This window comes from Miscanthus floridulus, chromosome 7 (genome assembly GCF_019320115.1).
Source record: "Miscanthus floridulus cultivar M001 chromosome 7, ASM1932011v1, whole genome shotgun sequence".
Lineage (NCBI taxonomy): Eukaryota > Viridiplantae > Streptophyta > Magnoliopsida > Poales > Poaceae > Miscanthus > Miscanthus floridulus.
The window spans coordinates 54,206,202-54,219,934 of record NC_089586.1 but is presented as its reverse complement, the minus strand read 5'-3'; the positions used below and the strand labels follow the sequence as shown (position 1 = coordinate 54,219,934).

The window sequence follows — 13,733 nt, the reverse complement described above, 5'->3', positions numbered from 1 at the left end:
TTACGAATGAAAGAGTTAACTCATACATTTCAATATACTTAATTAATTTATTGATTGATATATATACATATACACATTTATGAAATAGTTATTTATTCATGATTTTATAGACACTCGTACGTGTACGTATTCAACGCCTATGAGCACATTATATTTCTATGAACACCTCCGAAAGGAGAAAGACGGACTAAAAAAATAACGTTAAATCCTAGAAAAAATCTAGATGAAAGAAGTCAACATTCGGGTAGACAGGTTCCGTCGCAATGAATCAAATCTGCTGAGGTACACTCAATTCACGTTATTTGTTTGTAATTAATATGACTATTGAGGTACAATTTATAATTATAGAGGTAATATGGCTATAGTAACGTACTTTGCTGTTGTTCATATGTACATAGTACAGTATATACTTATATTTTATAAGCACTTCCATCTTCGACTATATAATGTAGACTTGAACTCTTTTTGGATGGTTAGTTGTGTGATGATGTGATATGATGGCACCAAAAATTAGATGCGAGACGGTCACACCAGGTGAGGCAATGTAATGATACATATCAAAGACAAAACAGATGCTGACAATCAGTCTGTTCGCTGGTTGGTTTCTGGGCTGGTTTGGGTTGGCTGGTGCTGATTTGTTGTGAGAGAAAAACACTGTTGGCTGGCTGATTTGGGCTGACTGAAACCAACAAGCGAACAGGGTGAACGACGGCACTTACTAAAAAAGATGGAAGAGCTAGGGAGAGAGATCATCATACTGCAGGGCAGGTCATTTGGTGTCTTAACGTTGACAAAAGCTGATGAATGCATTTCATTGCGAAAATGCGGAGTAAAGCTAATGACCACATTTCAAAACAGTCATCAGTCCATAACTGTTTAGGTAGAGAATATGGCGCTGTCTCAAGCTTTATTTGCTACTTTAGGGCTTCTCCAATGGAAAATTTGTACGCAAATTTAGAAACTACTTTGTATTATATTTTATATTATGGCATAGATATGGAACTCCCATGAACCAAAATTTAGGTTGTTTTAGTTTTATTCTTCTCTAACTTTAATTAGATTTACAAAAAAAATTAACATTCATAATAGAAAATAAATACACTATCAAGAAATATTTTGCAATAGATTTAACTAAACCAATTTTTTGTTATATGTTGATGCATTTCTCTAATAACTTGGTCACAGTTTAACGATGTAAACTTTAAAAAACTAAATTTTGGAATGGAGCAGTAGATTCAGTGGATATTATCATCAATAATGATCAGAGTACATACTGTGAATTGATGCTGAGATGTTTCTAATTTTATCCTGTTTTTCTTGCACGTCTCGGGAGGGTTGAAATGCCACTTATTATTAATAGTAAAATTAGTAATCGTAATTCTGTGCTTTGTAACCACATGAACTTATTATGAATGAGGGGGTGTTTGGTTCCATTTACTAAATTTTAGTCCCTGTCACATTGGATGTTTTGACACTAATTTGAAGTATTAAATATAGACTAATTACAAAACTAACTATACAGATTGAGACTAATTTGCGAGATGAATTTATTAAGCCTAATTAGTCCATGATTTGACAACGTGGTGCTACAGTAAACATGTGCTAATGATGGATTAATTAGGCTTAATAGATTCATCTTGTAAATTAGTCTCCGTCTGTGTAATTAGTTTTATAATTAACTCATACTTAGTCCTCCTAATTAGCATCTGAACGTCCGATATGACATGGACTAAACTTTAGTCTCCGTAACAAACACCTCCTGAATTGCCTTGCTCTGAACATGTTTTGGTTCGCAAAATTTATCCGACATACTTCACTCCCCATGAGAATACAAAAAAAATTCCTTGATCGGAACATGATGGCCAAATTTAGGCAGTAGCAAATAATCACTTGATTACCTCAATAGTGAGTAACTTTTTTTGAGGAATTGAATAATGTGAGTATTGCATACTTCTAATAAGTTTTGTGTACATGTGATCAATCAGGCTCGGACCCTCCGTTGAACATCACCGACGAGCATTTTCTCGACGGCCTTCTTACCGCTAATTTCAGCTACATGTCGTGCCGAAGTCGCTACGAGTTCGCCGTCTACCACCACAAGCATTCGTCGCACAAGCCGTCCCCCTATCTCATCGCCAAGCTCTGGAAGCAAGAAGCGCTCCAAAAGCACTGCGGCCCTGGAACGGCCGCGCACAAGAAGGCGGTCCGGCGGCTCGACTCTGGCGAGGGCGTCGTCGACGATGAAGATGGCTGCCGCTACCTCGTCTACATCAGCTACCGCGGCCTCGGCAACCGAATGCTCGCCATTGCGTCGGCCTTCCTCTATGCGGTGCTCACCGAGCGAGTCCTCCTAGTCGACGGTGGCAAGGACGCTGACGCGCTCTTCTGCGAGCCCTTTCCGGGGGACGACGTGGCTGCTGCCGCGACCCGGCGGCTGGTTCTCCAACTCCCCGCTGAGGAGACTCCAGGGCTACGAGGGCGGCTCAAAGGAGAGCCTCGGCAACATGTTGCAGAGCGGCGGCATCACCGTGTCCACCGACGGGAACGTGTCGTGGTCGACGCCGCGGCCGCCGCCGTACCTGTACCTCCACCTCTCCGGCGCCTACGGGTTCCACGACAAGCTCTTCTTCTGCGGCGCGCACCAGCGGCTCCTCGGCGAGGTGCCGTGGCTATTCATGTGGACGGATAACTACATCGTGCCGGGGCTCTTCCTCACGCCGGCGTTCAGCGGCGAGCTCGAGGCCATGTTCCCGGAGAAGGAGGCCGTGTTCTACCACCTGGGACGGTACCTCTTCCACCCGACAAACCGCGTGTGGCACGCCATAAAGAGCTACTACCACGCCAACCTTGCCGGCGTCAGCCAGCGCGTCGGCGTGCAGATCAGGGTGTTCCAGAAGAAGCAGCCGCCACGGTCCGTGCTGGACCAGCTCCTGTCGTGCCTCCGCGACGAGAAGCTCCTCCCGGAGACGACGGACGCAGCGGGCGGCAACAGCACGTCCTCGCGTGCCGTCCTGGTGACGTCGCTGAGCTCGTGGTACTACGACCGGATCAGGGACGAGTACGGCGGCCGGATCGCCGGCGGCGTGCACCAGCCAAGCCACGAGGGGCGGCAGCGCACACGACATGAGGGCGCTGAGCGAGATGTATCTGCTCAGCATGTGCGACGTGCTCGTCACCAGCGGCTACTCCACGTTCGGGTACGTCGCGCAGGGGCTCGCCGGGCTGCGCCCCTGGGTCATGCCCAGGGCGCCAATGTGGGCTGTCGACTGGAGGGAGGGGCTGGACCCGGGGGACCCGCCATGCCGGCGGGCAGTCTCCGTCGAGCCGTGCTTCCATGCACCGTCGACCTACGACTGCTCGGCAGCGAGGGACGTGGACCTGGACAAGGTATCGCCATACATCAGCCGCTGCGTCGACGTCAAATACGGCATAAAGCTTGTCAATGAAAGCAACGGCCAGTGGTGACATTTGTCTAACAGAAATGGCCACATGGCAGATATCTGACATGTTATTTGCCTCAATAACACATGATGATGAAACAAGAAACCAATGTAGATAGGGGAACACTGTAGGTGCATACATTATAATAGCAAAAACAATATTTCAGGTGCCAGACATGTAATTTTATCATTGTTTGGCTATAGAAAAAAAAATATGAATTGCCTCCTGTAAGTTGTCCTTTTGGTTATGCAAGATTGTTGCCTAAACATTCAGGCACCTGAGATATAGAAACTCTCGAATAAGAAAATGTAGAAGTGAAAAAGCGATAAGGCTGGTGTTTTGACTAGTGGAATAAGTGATGATCATGTCAAACTCATCATCAGGCATCAGATCCTGCTCAAAGCCACAGAAAGGGCAGACAACACCAGACAGTTCTCATCCCCCCACCCCCAAAAAAAATCTGTTAGAAATGCATGCCTTCAATAATTCAGCAAATCCTGCTAGTTCCATGGAGTACAGAGTAACGTTTGGTTAAACTTAAATTCGGGATCAAAGCATCACATATGCAATATGCATCCAAACTGTGGGCCAAAATGTGCATCCTGGCCATTTGTGTGCCGCTACCAGGTCAAGCACATGAATTCCACATCATTTGCCTGGCCACCACCATTTCCTTGGAGGCGGTGGAGGTGTAAGGATGTCTAGCATGGTCTCCTTCTCCCTTGGAGTCAGTGGTACCCCTCGGACCAGGTTCAGAGCCATAATGTGAACATTTGTCCTTTGCCTGTGCTTTTGGTAAGCCCAGATGCCAGCTGCTATACCACCCACAATGACCTGTACATGATGGACTCAACCAGCAGAATGAATGCATCTTCTCAGATTCAGATTAGCAGATTTCAGGGGATTTGATGAGTCACTAGCTCTTGAGGAGTAGCAGATGCCATACAGTTATGTCAGACAAATGGAAACATGTACAGAATGACAGATTCTTATTAGGCCTTACAGGTGAAAGCCATATCCCAGCAGTCTGAAGATCAAATTTAGGGGCATATAGCACTGTCTCCCCATACTCATCCTCTAGTTTCTTGTAGATCTCTTTATCGTTCTTTCCTGCTTTTATTTCATCACGAATGAGCTGCAAAATGTAATATTGTTACTGTCTGATAGAAAATATCGCAGTAAAAGTGATGATGTCAAATTAGCATTACTACTGAATGTCCCTTTTCCTGGTTGCCGTACATTTAAATACATATATACAAATATACCAGAGGAAGAAAAAGAAGCACATATAACATCTGGTAAAACTAGCACAGGAACTTTCAAGTTTGAACCTAGTTGCCAAAAAAACTTTAGTTGCAAAAAGAATCTCAAAATCTAAGCACTAGTGTTTTACAAAACAGGAGTCGACAAGTGCTTCAAATATCAGGAATCCAAAATTCTTTGAGACATTGCTTGTTATAGATTTGGTACTATTGTCTAAAATGCGAAGGGCGGGCCTGGTGCAAGCGGTAGAGTCTTACCGCCTGTGACCGGAAGGTCCCGGGTTCGAGTCGCGGTCTCCTCGCATTGCACAGGCGAGGGTAAGGCTTGCCACTGACACCCTTCCCCAGACCCCGCACAGTGCGGGAGCTCTCTGCACTGGGTACGCCCTTTGTCTAAAATGCGATGAGATGCTTGTCGTGTTCTTCAGTATTCTAGAAATTTTCAGATTTAAGGGCACTTCTGAAAGCCAGTAAATTTATAAGGAATGTTTTAAAAAAATGACTACGCCAAAACATATTACATTTGACAAAACCAAGAATTCAATAGCTACAACATTCCAATGTCGAACAAGTCACCATCTGTTGATGCACTGAAATCTCAGAAGCAAACATTCGACAGTATCAGGCCTGATAAATTAAGTTACAGAATGACTAAAAGTAGTGCAGTTAATAACAGTTCTTTGTTCACCAAGAAGAAAGGTTAACTCAGTTATTCAAGGTAAAGGAATAGATAATTTTGGAAACAAAAGATGTATAAGCAACACAGCTGCATTGAGCTTATACTGAATAGCGTGAAAACAAAGAAATTTCGATATCCAAGATTACTTTGCTTCAGAGCAATGGTTGAAAAGTTGCAACAAAACACAGGAAGGAACACATAACAGTATCAGCAAATCTGACTAATCCAGAAAGAGAATGACAAAAAATAACCCTGTTACTATGAAGTATGAGTCTTGCAAACAAGTCACTCAAGTTTAAAAAGTTAGTACCTTCCTAAGCAGAATAGCAACATCAGCTTGTGAATCTTCAATAGATTGGCTACCACACTCAGTGCACCGAACATTGTGGCTTATATTTCTTGCACGATTTTCAATGATCTGCCTCTGTTTGACGTCATCCTCAGCTGCCATAGTAAAATTCAATGTACTTGATCTGTATTACAGCGGCCAGTTAACAAGGGATAGAACCTGAAAGAAAAGAAATTAAGCAAACAGGTGAAGTAATAACTAATAACTTGTGACGTGGCTCTATGACATGACAAGAGTTGCACAGAAACAAATTGCATCATCTCTTGTTCAAAAAGAACAGTCAACAAAACCGGCAATCAGGAATACCAAATAACGCATCCTAACCACCTATCCTATAAATGACTAACACAGTTCAACAGATTACAGCTGACCCAAGCAAGTGCTGACACAAGAGAAGATATGATCATCAATTTGATGAGGAAGCACTACAAATATGCAGTTGTCCGCCAGAAAATATACTCAACAAAAGAGCATATGCACGCATGCTTCTCACTTCATTAACACTGGTTATCCTCCAAATCTTCCCCTTCATATCCAACCACAAGATGCTTCAATTTTCATTAATAAATTGTAAGCTTTAAATTGCAGGTATGAGCACTAAAGGTAAAGGTTTGGACCTTTTTATTCGAATTCAAAATTATGTAGACTATGAACAGGGAGTTTGCACTGCGAACCAAAAACTTAGAACCGGGTGTGTGAATTATAATAAGCAGAAACTTCACCTTGCGGCTCTGGCGAGGGGAGGGTTTTATACTGAGAATGAAAGGCATATGAGGAGCGGAGAAGAGGCGGCGCTCAGGTAGCTAAGGAGGACTATGAACGCGGACACAGGGTGTAGTTGGAGACGATGAGGCAGCGGACGAGCTGCCGCGAGAGAGGAGCGCACGAGGCCACGGGAGGGGGCCGGATGGAATGCGGGAGGCACAAGGGGCACTGGAGAGCGGGCGGCGAGACGCCACCGCTGCAGCCGTCTCCTTAGCGTTACTGCACCTGCACGAAGTGGGCCGCCGCCGCTCGCCGTGAACAACGAAAAAAACACCATTCATCACAAATCAGACATGTATAAATCCCAAATCAGGCAATGGTTTCAAATTCCAAACTTTTTCATCTACTAGTGATTACCAACAGGCATGTAATCCTACACTGAAAGACATCCCCAACTGGACAATCGATCGAACCCTCGGTTGAAAGCTGCTCACAAATTGGGAGGGAAATCAACTCACCTTGCACCTGTGGACCGCTCGCTCCCCTCTCCGGATGCGCCGCTACGCAGGCACGCTCGAGCACAGTAGGATGTGTCGCCTTCCGCTGGCCGCCCGGGCGACCACCCGTCCGACGAGCCACTGCTCCCCTTCACACGCTGCGGCCGAGGTTTGGTCTGCCGTCTGCGACTGCGGGTGCGGCGGGGATTGGAGGACTGCGGTGAGGACATTGGCCGACCGAATTCGGCTTGGGCCTCACTCAGCCTGCAACGGTCCAACGTCAACGAAGAAGGCCCAACTAAGCTACTGCGTGGAGGTCGGCCCAGTTTTTGTTCTTTTATAAGTCTATTTTCTAAATTTTAACCATCGACTATCACTTGGGTTCAATTTAAGACATCAAACTCGGGTCATTCAAATTTGTTAAAAAAAAAATCGGGTCACTCAAATATGAAAACTAAACAACTTTGGCCCTTTACCTTTCAAAAAAAAAACTTTAGCCCTCGGGCGGCTGCAGATGTCGTTTTGCCTTTATATCTGTTCGAAACTAGTTGATGACCTTTTGCTTGTATGATCCTCAATTTTGCCTATACTAGCATATGTTGCTACGGGCTACGGCCAAAATAACTGAGCAGCATAGACTCTTTGTAAAGTATGAATTTTATAGATATCGAACACGAATTTCACACAGTTCATTTTATAGAAAAAACACAAAAAACAATAACAGTTCTAATGTTCCAAAGGAAGGGCCCTCAATCTTCAACGTAACCAATATTAGTAAAAATATATAGCAATAGCGCCATACCATTTGCCTTAAACAATATTCATGCTCATTGTAAATATTCCAGAGTACACAAACGAATTCTTGGACATCAATGGTCTAAACATAATAGAACATAAGTATAGATAACTGTAAAAAAGTGTTATCAGCACTGTTCGCTCATTGTGATTTGTAATAATCTAAACTTGTTTTTGTAGCATTTGGAAAGCACAAAGGTTCTCACAATATGAGTTTTTTATTCATTTGGAACCTGTAAAAGGAGAAAAATAATCGTAAGAATTGAGAAAATTTAGAATATTCACACTACACTTTTAGGCAAGTTGAAGGCAACCGGAACACTTGAAAACATGATCATCTCTATATAGGAATCCATCGGGCCACGTCGCCCGTTAGCCCGCTGACCGTCCGATCCAGCAAACTTGCGATGTTGTCCGTTCGATTGCGGATCGATTTGGTCCCTGCCCGTTTCTTTCTAAACCTGAAACCTCGCGAACTTTCTCGGGCTCGTCCGTCGAGCGAGTGGCAGCACGGGCGGCAACCATCAGCGAGGCGGCGCAGCCCACGGGCGAGCTGAGCGCAGCCCCGCAAGCGAGCCGGACACGGCCACCACCGCGCACCACAAGAGCGGGCACCCTCCGCCCTCCGCGAAGGTGCCGGCGTCCGCCCTCCGCCTGCTGCGTCATCTGTGGCCCACCGGCGTTCGTCGCCACCTGTTGCGCCACCCACCATCTAGCTCTCGGGCCGCCGCCGCCCCTATCTGGGTCGCGGCGCTCTGCGCTCGAGCTCCACCGCCTGGGCAACGAAGCATGACGGCACCAGCAGCGCCACCGGCCGCCATGGCTTCCCCACGCCCGCGAGCGATGAGCACGCTGAGACACGAATCAACGTCGCGCCCTCATCCGGGAACTGCCTCGTGGCTGCCTCCTCTCCTTGCAGCGACGCCCCCCTCTGCTCCCAGCCGCAACCGCGGACCTTGCCCCTCTACTCCTCCCTTTGCTCGTACCTGATACCCCCCTCCAGTGCCGCACAAGGCGCACATGACGAAAAAGTTCAGCGGCACCAGTGCTGCGCCCTACGCACAATGCAGCCTCCCGCACCTCTATACGCACCCTAATGGAGTAGTCGACCAAATGGACAACGCCCAACAGCAGCTCGAGGAAATGCCTACAAGGTAAAGCGCTCACTGAATATATCTAATTTTGGGTGAAACAGATAAACGTGGCTTTGATTCAAGGGAGCATGATGCAAGCTTGATGACGACAAATACTTCTGAATAGAGAGTTTTACATTCATAATATTTATCATTGTTCAAGCAAATAACCATATTGTATCCGGCTATGTTTCCATAGCTATATTCTGTACAATTTAATGACTTCAATCATTGGATGCATAATTGCATATAGAGCCAACCATACTTTTCTCTAAAGCTCATAAGCTTGTTTTGGTGTAGCAAATTTTCTGAAACATATGGGACCATCTATGTCAGTTAAGTGTTATAGTCTGGTCATAAATATAATCCATGAGTAGCAAGACTACTAACTCCAAAACTCGAATTCAGAATTCTTGCTTACTGTTTATTTATTCAAAATTGTGCTTGAAGTGCCAAATCTATGAATTAATCTGATAACTTGCTTGATTCAGTTCTTGCTTACCAAACGATTGAGTGCATACCTTAGAACGAAGTCGGATTTTAGGATGGACGCATCTAGATCCAAAATCTGCTTTTGTGCAATGCACGCACTACAAGTTTTAGTGCCTAGCTTTAGCCTTTACCATTTCTAACTAACAAAGCTTCTTCAGGTAGGACATCTGTTAGCAAAACCAGCAACACAACACGGTATAATGCAACCATTTCCAAAGCTACAATTTTCAGGACAAGTTGGTGTTGAAAATAATACCAAAGTTTGGTTCACTTTTTTTTTCATAGACTGCATATACAACGCTCATCATCTTCCAACATAAAAGTCGTGGATTTAACTTGTCAATCAGCTAAAATCCAAAAAATATGCTAGCTAGCTCAGGCTAAAAAAAGAATAAACTTTAAAATGACCATTCTTTTACACAGCTTCTGCAATTATTCAGTTAACATGAACAAAAAAATCAAGTCTAGTAGAGTTTAATACCTACTCTTAACTACTAAATTCTCCTAGATTTTTTATCCGACTCCTTACCACCAGAATTTTGAGCTGTACAACCTTGCTTCGATTTTTTACTGTGGGGTAAAAGTGCCAACCTTGCAGCCAATTAAGATAATGCCACTGCCATGGTGCGGTATCTAAATGCAGAGCTGAAGGATCAACCTCATATGGCCATTTGAATTGGCTTTAGTGGTTGATGACCAAGAAATGGAAAATAGTCACCCATTCTAACTATCTTTCATCATTATATGGGGCTCAGTTTGGTTCACTTACAAATGCATTGAGGACCATTTGGTTAGAAGTTGCTACTGTAGTTGTTGTCTCCCACCTAGGGAATATCTTCAGCAAACATTTTGAAGTCTACTTTAGTTGGCTAGAGGTCCTTACATTGTTTTTGTTCAAACAAGTGATTCAATAAAGTAAAGGACATTCAATCTGAAGCTTCCTATGTATAGTACAGTATCCCATTTTGAGAATTTTCCTTTATAAAAGATATAATTTCCCATCTTGAATCAACATTAATAACTTTGATATAAGTTAGCCTAAGTTCTACAATTACAGATAAGTCGGTTTAGGTTGGACATTGGTCAAGTAGCCATATAAAGCATGTTATAGATTTGTAGTTGGGGCTTTGCAGAAGATCAAATTTGTGACCAATGTCCCAGGAAGTTGACAACCAGAAAAGATCTATTATCACCAATGAGAAGTTTTTTTAAAAAATATGTCTTGGGGTTTATAGGTGGGCCCCAGCTGCGCAACAGAAGTTCCACTTTTAGAGAAGGCAGATTTTTGTTTAAGAAAAGAGAAGACAGATTTTGCACAAGGAGTAACGTCCTGTGGCAGCAAATTTGCACCCTAAAATATTTTGCACACTACTTCAGTAGTATATGAAAATTTCACCCAAAAATATTTTGCATATTAAAGTTTTAAACTATAAAATAGCACAGACCTTGAGGACTGTCCTAGGATTGCTGGGATAGAACCTTGATACAATCTTCAGAAGCCAATATGTGAAAATGAGCTCTGGAAATGAGCCTAGATGCTTGAACAGCTGTTTCATACAACACAAACTATAATGTAATTAAATTTTGGGCATTTTGGTCACCATGCTCAGCTGATGTTATCATCATGTAATCGAAAACGCCTGCACATTACTGCTTAGCTGAAAACGTTATCCTGGTGACCAAAATGCCAGGCTGGGGCGCGGCAACGCCGCGCCGGTTTTTCTAGTTGCTACATATAGGAAAGTTTTCTTTTTCTTTTTTAGAATACATGTAGATGACTTTATATTGCAATAATGTTATCCTATACTCTGAAGTATAGGCGATTCTGATATATTCGATACTGAACAGCAATGATGTTATTAATTCAAGGAAAATAGCTGAACTGCACTTCCTGTAACCAAAGGAATCATGTACCAATGTCCTTTTTCATTTGGCATCATAGATTTCTTCGATTTTTCAATCACAAAAAAACCACTAGTGATTCAAGAATAAAATTAATCCCCTATCCAATCATTAATCTCAAAGTCTATTTTTGTTCATGTCATCACTTTTAAGTAGTTTGACAACTTGGAGACTTTGTAAGGAAGTGACAAGGTCAACCCTAGGAAATATATTGAGCACACCACTCAAATAATAAACACCCCTTCCTAATCATATTTCTATATAAATCCTCCTTATTCTAAATCAACCTTTTCCAAACAGCATGATGAAACTTGATGTACCAGTGCCAGCTCCAGCGCATACAAGCTCAGCATAAAAGGAAACCACCAAATTCCTGGGTAGCGCAAACATGCATTTATAGATCCCCCGGCCAAAGAGGGAACAGACAGAGGACATAATTTTTCATACTTTAATACTTTGTCCATTCGAATTTTGGTAAATTATAAGACGTTTTGGTTTTTCTAGACACATAGCTCTATGCACTTAGATATACACTATGTCTAGATACATTGTGATGTATCTAGAAAAACCAAAACGTCTTATAAATTAAAACGGAGAGAGTATTAGATATATAGATATTGATGCTTTGGCCCTCTTAATCGTAGGAGCGAGGGACAATAGACTGAGGAACTGAGGACATAATTTTCCATATTTTAATATTATTAGTATTATAGTTATATAGATATAGATGCTTATGTATTTTTTAGAAAACTGCAGATTACCTGTTATTCCAATAATTTTGATGACAACGGAACAATACAAGAGAAGAGGACGCTCACCAGGAAACCAAAAACCATCTAAATTTTGGTGAACAACCTCCTCACAATGCACCCCCAAAATTCAACTACATCTTTTTTTTTTTCTTTTAGAGAGAAAGTTCAACAACATCTTTTGTCCTACGTGACTTCTATCAACTTCAGCTTTCGGCATCAGAAGGTTTTTCCATCCTGGCTTTGCAAATTGATGTAACTGCTAATAATTAGCTCCATGGATTCAAACAGATTTAGCTAACAAGGTCGGCCTGCCATGAATCACCCACCGAAACTCCAATGAACTCGAGAAGGCGTCCACAAGAACGAACGGGCTCAAAGCACCGGAACCCTACACTAATCCTACCGATTTTAAGTAAGTAGTTAAAGGTTTAAACAAGCGAGGTGGGACTAACCTGGGGGCGGGCTTGCGGCCGCCGTCCGCGCCCTCTCTCCGCTCCCCCGCGCGCCCCCGCTTCCGCGGCCTCCGACCGTGCCGCGCCGCCGCCCCGCTACCAGTGTCCGGCGCACGAGAGGGAGAAACCGGGTGCCGCTAGGTTTCTTGCGGCGTTCCTTCTCCACGCTGCGCCGCTGATCGGGCCGAAGCTGGGCCGAACTGCTAGATGGACCCAAGACTACGACGTAAACTCATGAGTCCATAAGGCTGCGCTTCCTCTCCTTTTTTTTCCATTTATTCAGGTGCTTTCGCCAAAAAAAAAAACCTTACCTAAACGTGTTGATGATGCTAGCGAGTGGCGACGATGGTTCCAATCCTCTGCACCGCCTTCTTGTGCTGGACTCATCGGCGCAGCACAACAACGGGCCTTCATGGCTGCGATAGCGGCGGAGGAAGCTGCCATCGGAGACGATGTTGCGCCAGGCCTTGCAGACGATGGAGGCGTAGACCGGCATGCCGGCTCGTCCGGAGGGACGCGGAGGAGGATCTCTTCCACGAGCTCCTCCGCCAGCGTAGACGCCACGTCGCTGGTTTGACGGCGTGCATAGAGGAATCGTTGCGCACGTGCTTGTCATGTACTTGACTTATATTTGGCTATCTAGGTCGGTTTCGCCGAGGCCCAGTTTAGATGCCAAATTTTTTGGCAAAACGACACCGTAGTATTTTCGTTGTTATTTGACAATTAGTGTTCAATCATAGTCTAATTAGGCTTAAAAGATTCGTCTCATGAATTTCGTCTAAACTGTGTAATTAGTTTTATTTTTTATTTACATTTAATGCTTCATGCATGCGTCCAAAGATTCAATGTGACGGGGAATCTTGAAAAATTTGGCGTTTTGGGGTGGAACTAAACAGGCCCAAGTAGTCTAGTCCGTGTGCAATACGTATACGCGTCGTTTGACACTCCGACCCCAACACAATGCATGTCCTCCGGCTGTATATATATACGATGATTTCTCGATCAGAATATGGTACGAGATCCGATTCCCACGCGGAGCTTCTTGTGCTCCTGAACGCCTTCATGGCTTGACACAGGGGGCGAGGGCATGGATCCGATCCAATCCGCTAGGTTTATCCTACGGTTTCATAGGGCGGGCACGAAAGATGAATCATGATGCACCGTAGTACCCCAGTCAGACTTATGACTCCGGTCCGATAGCTTTTATACGTACTCCAAAAACCTCTACGTATGGGTCATATATATTTCCATTATTATTAATTATTTTCTCTCTC

General features: G+C 44.0%; 1 protein-coding gene and 1 pseudogene across 1 annotated transcript; one reads left to right on the top strand and one right to left on the bottom strand.

The window, feature by feature from the left end:
* The window catches only part of LOC136465531 (galactoside 2-alpha-L-fucosyltransferase-like), a 13,230-nt pseudogene extending 9,571 nt beyond the window's left edge, over window positions 1-3,659 (top strand).
* A 197-nt stretch (window positions 3,660-3,856) lies between these two features.
* LOC136467011 (cytochrome c-type biogenesis CcmH-like mitochondrial protein) lies at window positions 3,857-13,047 on the bottom strand. The gene is made up of 6 exons (XM_066465567.1): window positions 12,771-13,047; window positions 12,460-12,678; window positions 6,955-7,197; window positions 5,693-5,855; window positions 4,445-4,576; window positions 3,857-4,275 (listed from the first exon to the last, which is right to left on the bottom strand). Exons 3-6 carry the CDS (start codon window positions 7,161-7,163, stop codon window positions 4,090-4,092), a joined length of 690 nt encoding a protein of 229 aa, XP_066321664.1. The 5' UTR covers window positions 7,164-7,197; window positions 12,460-12,678; window positions 12,771-13,047; the 3' UTR covers window positions 3,857-4,089.
* Between the last annotated feature and the right edge of the window lie 686 nt (window positions 13,048-13,733).

What these genes read in the sequence shown, in the direction of transcription:
- LOC136467011 (XM_066465567.1), bottom strand. Translation starts at nt 7,163, where the DNA reads ATGTCCTCACCGCAGTCCTCCAATCCCCGCCGCACCCGCAGTCGCAGA. An exon ending in TTGCTATTCTGCTTAGGAAG is followed by an intron (nt 4,577 to 5,692) that starts GTACTAACTTTT and finishes TACATTTTGCAG; the next exon opens with CTCATTCGTGATGAAATAAA. An exon ending in CTGGGATATGGCTTTCACCT is followed by an intron (nt 4,276 to 4,444) that starts GTAAGGCCTAAT and finishes CATCATGTACAG; the next exon opens with GTCATTGTGGGTGGTATAGC.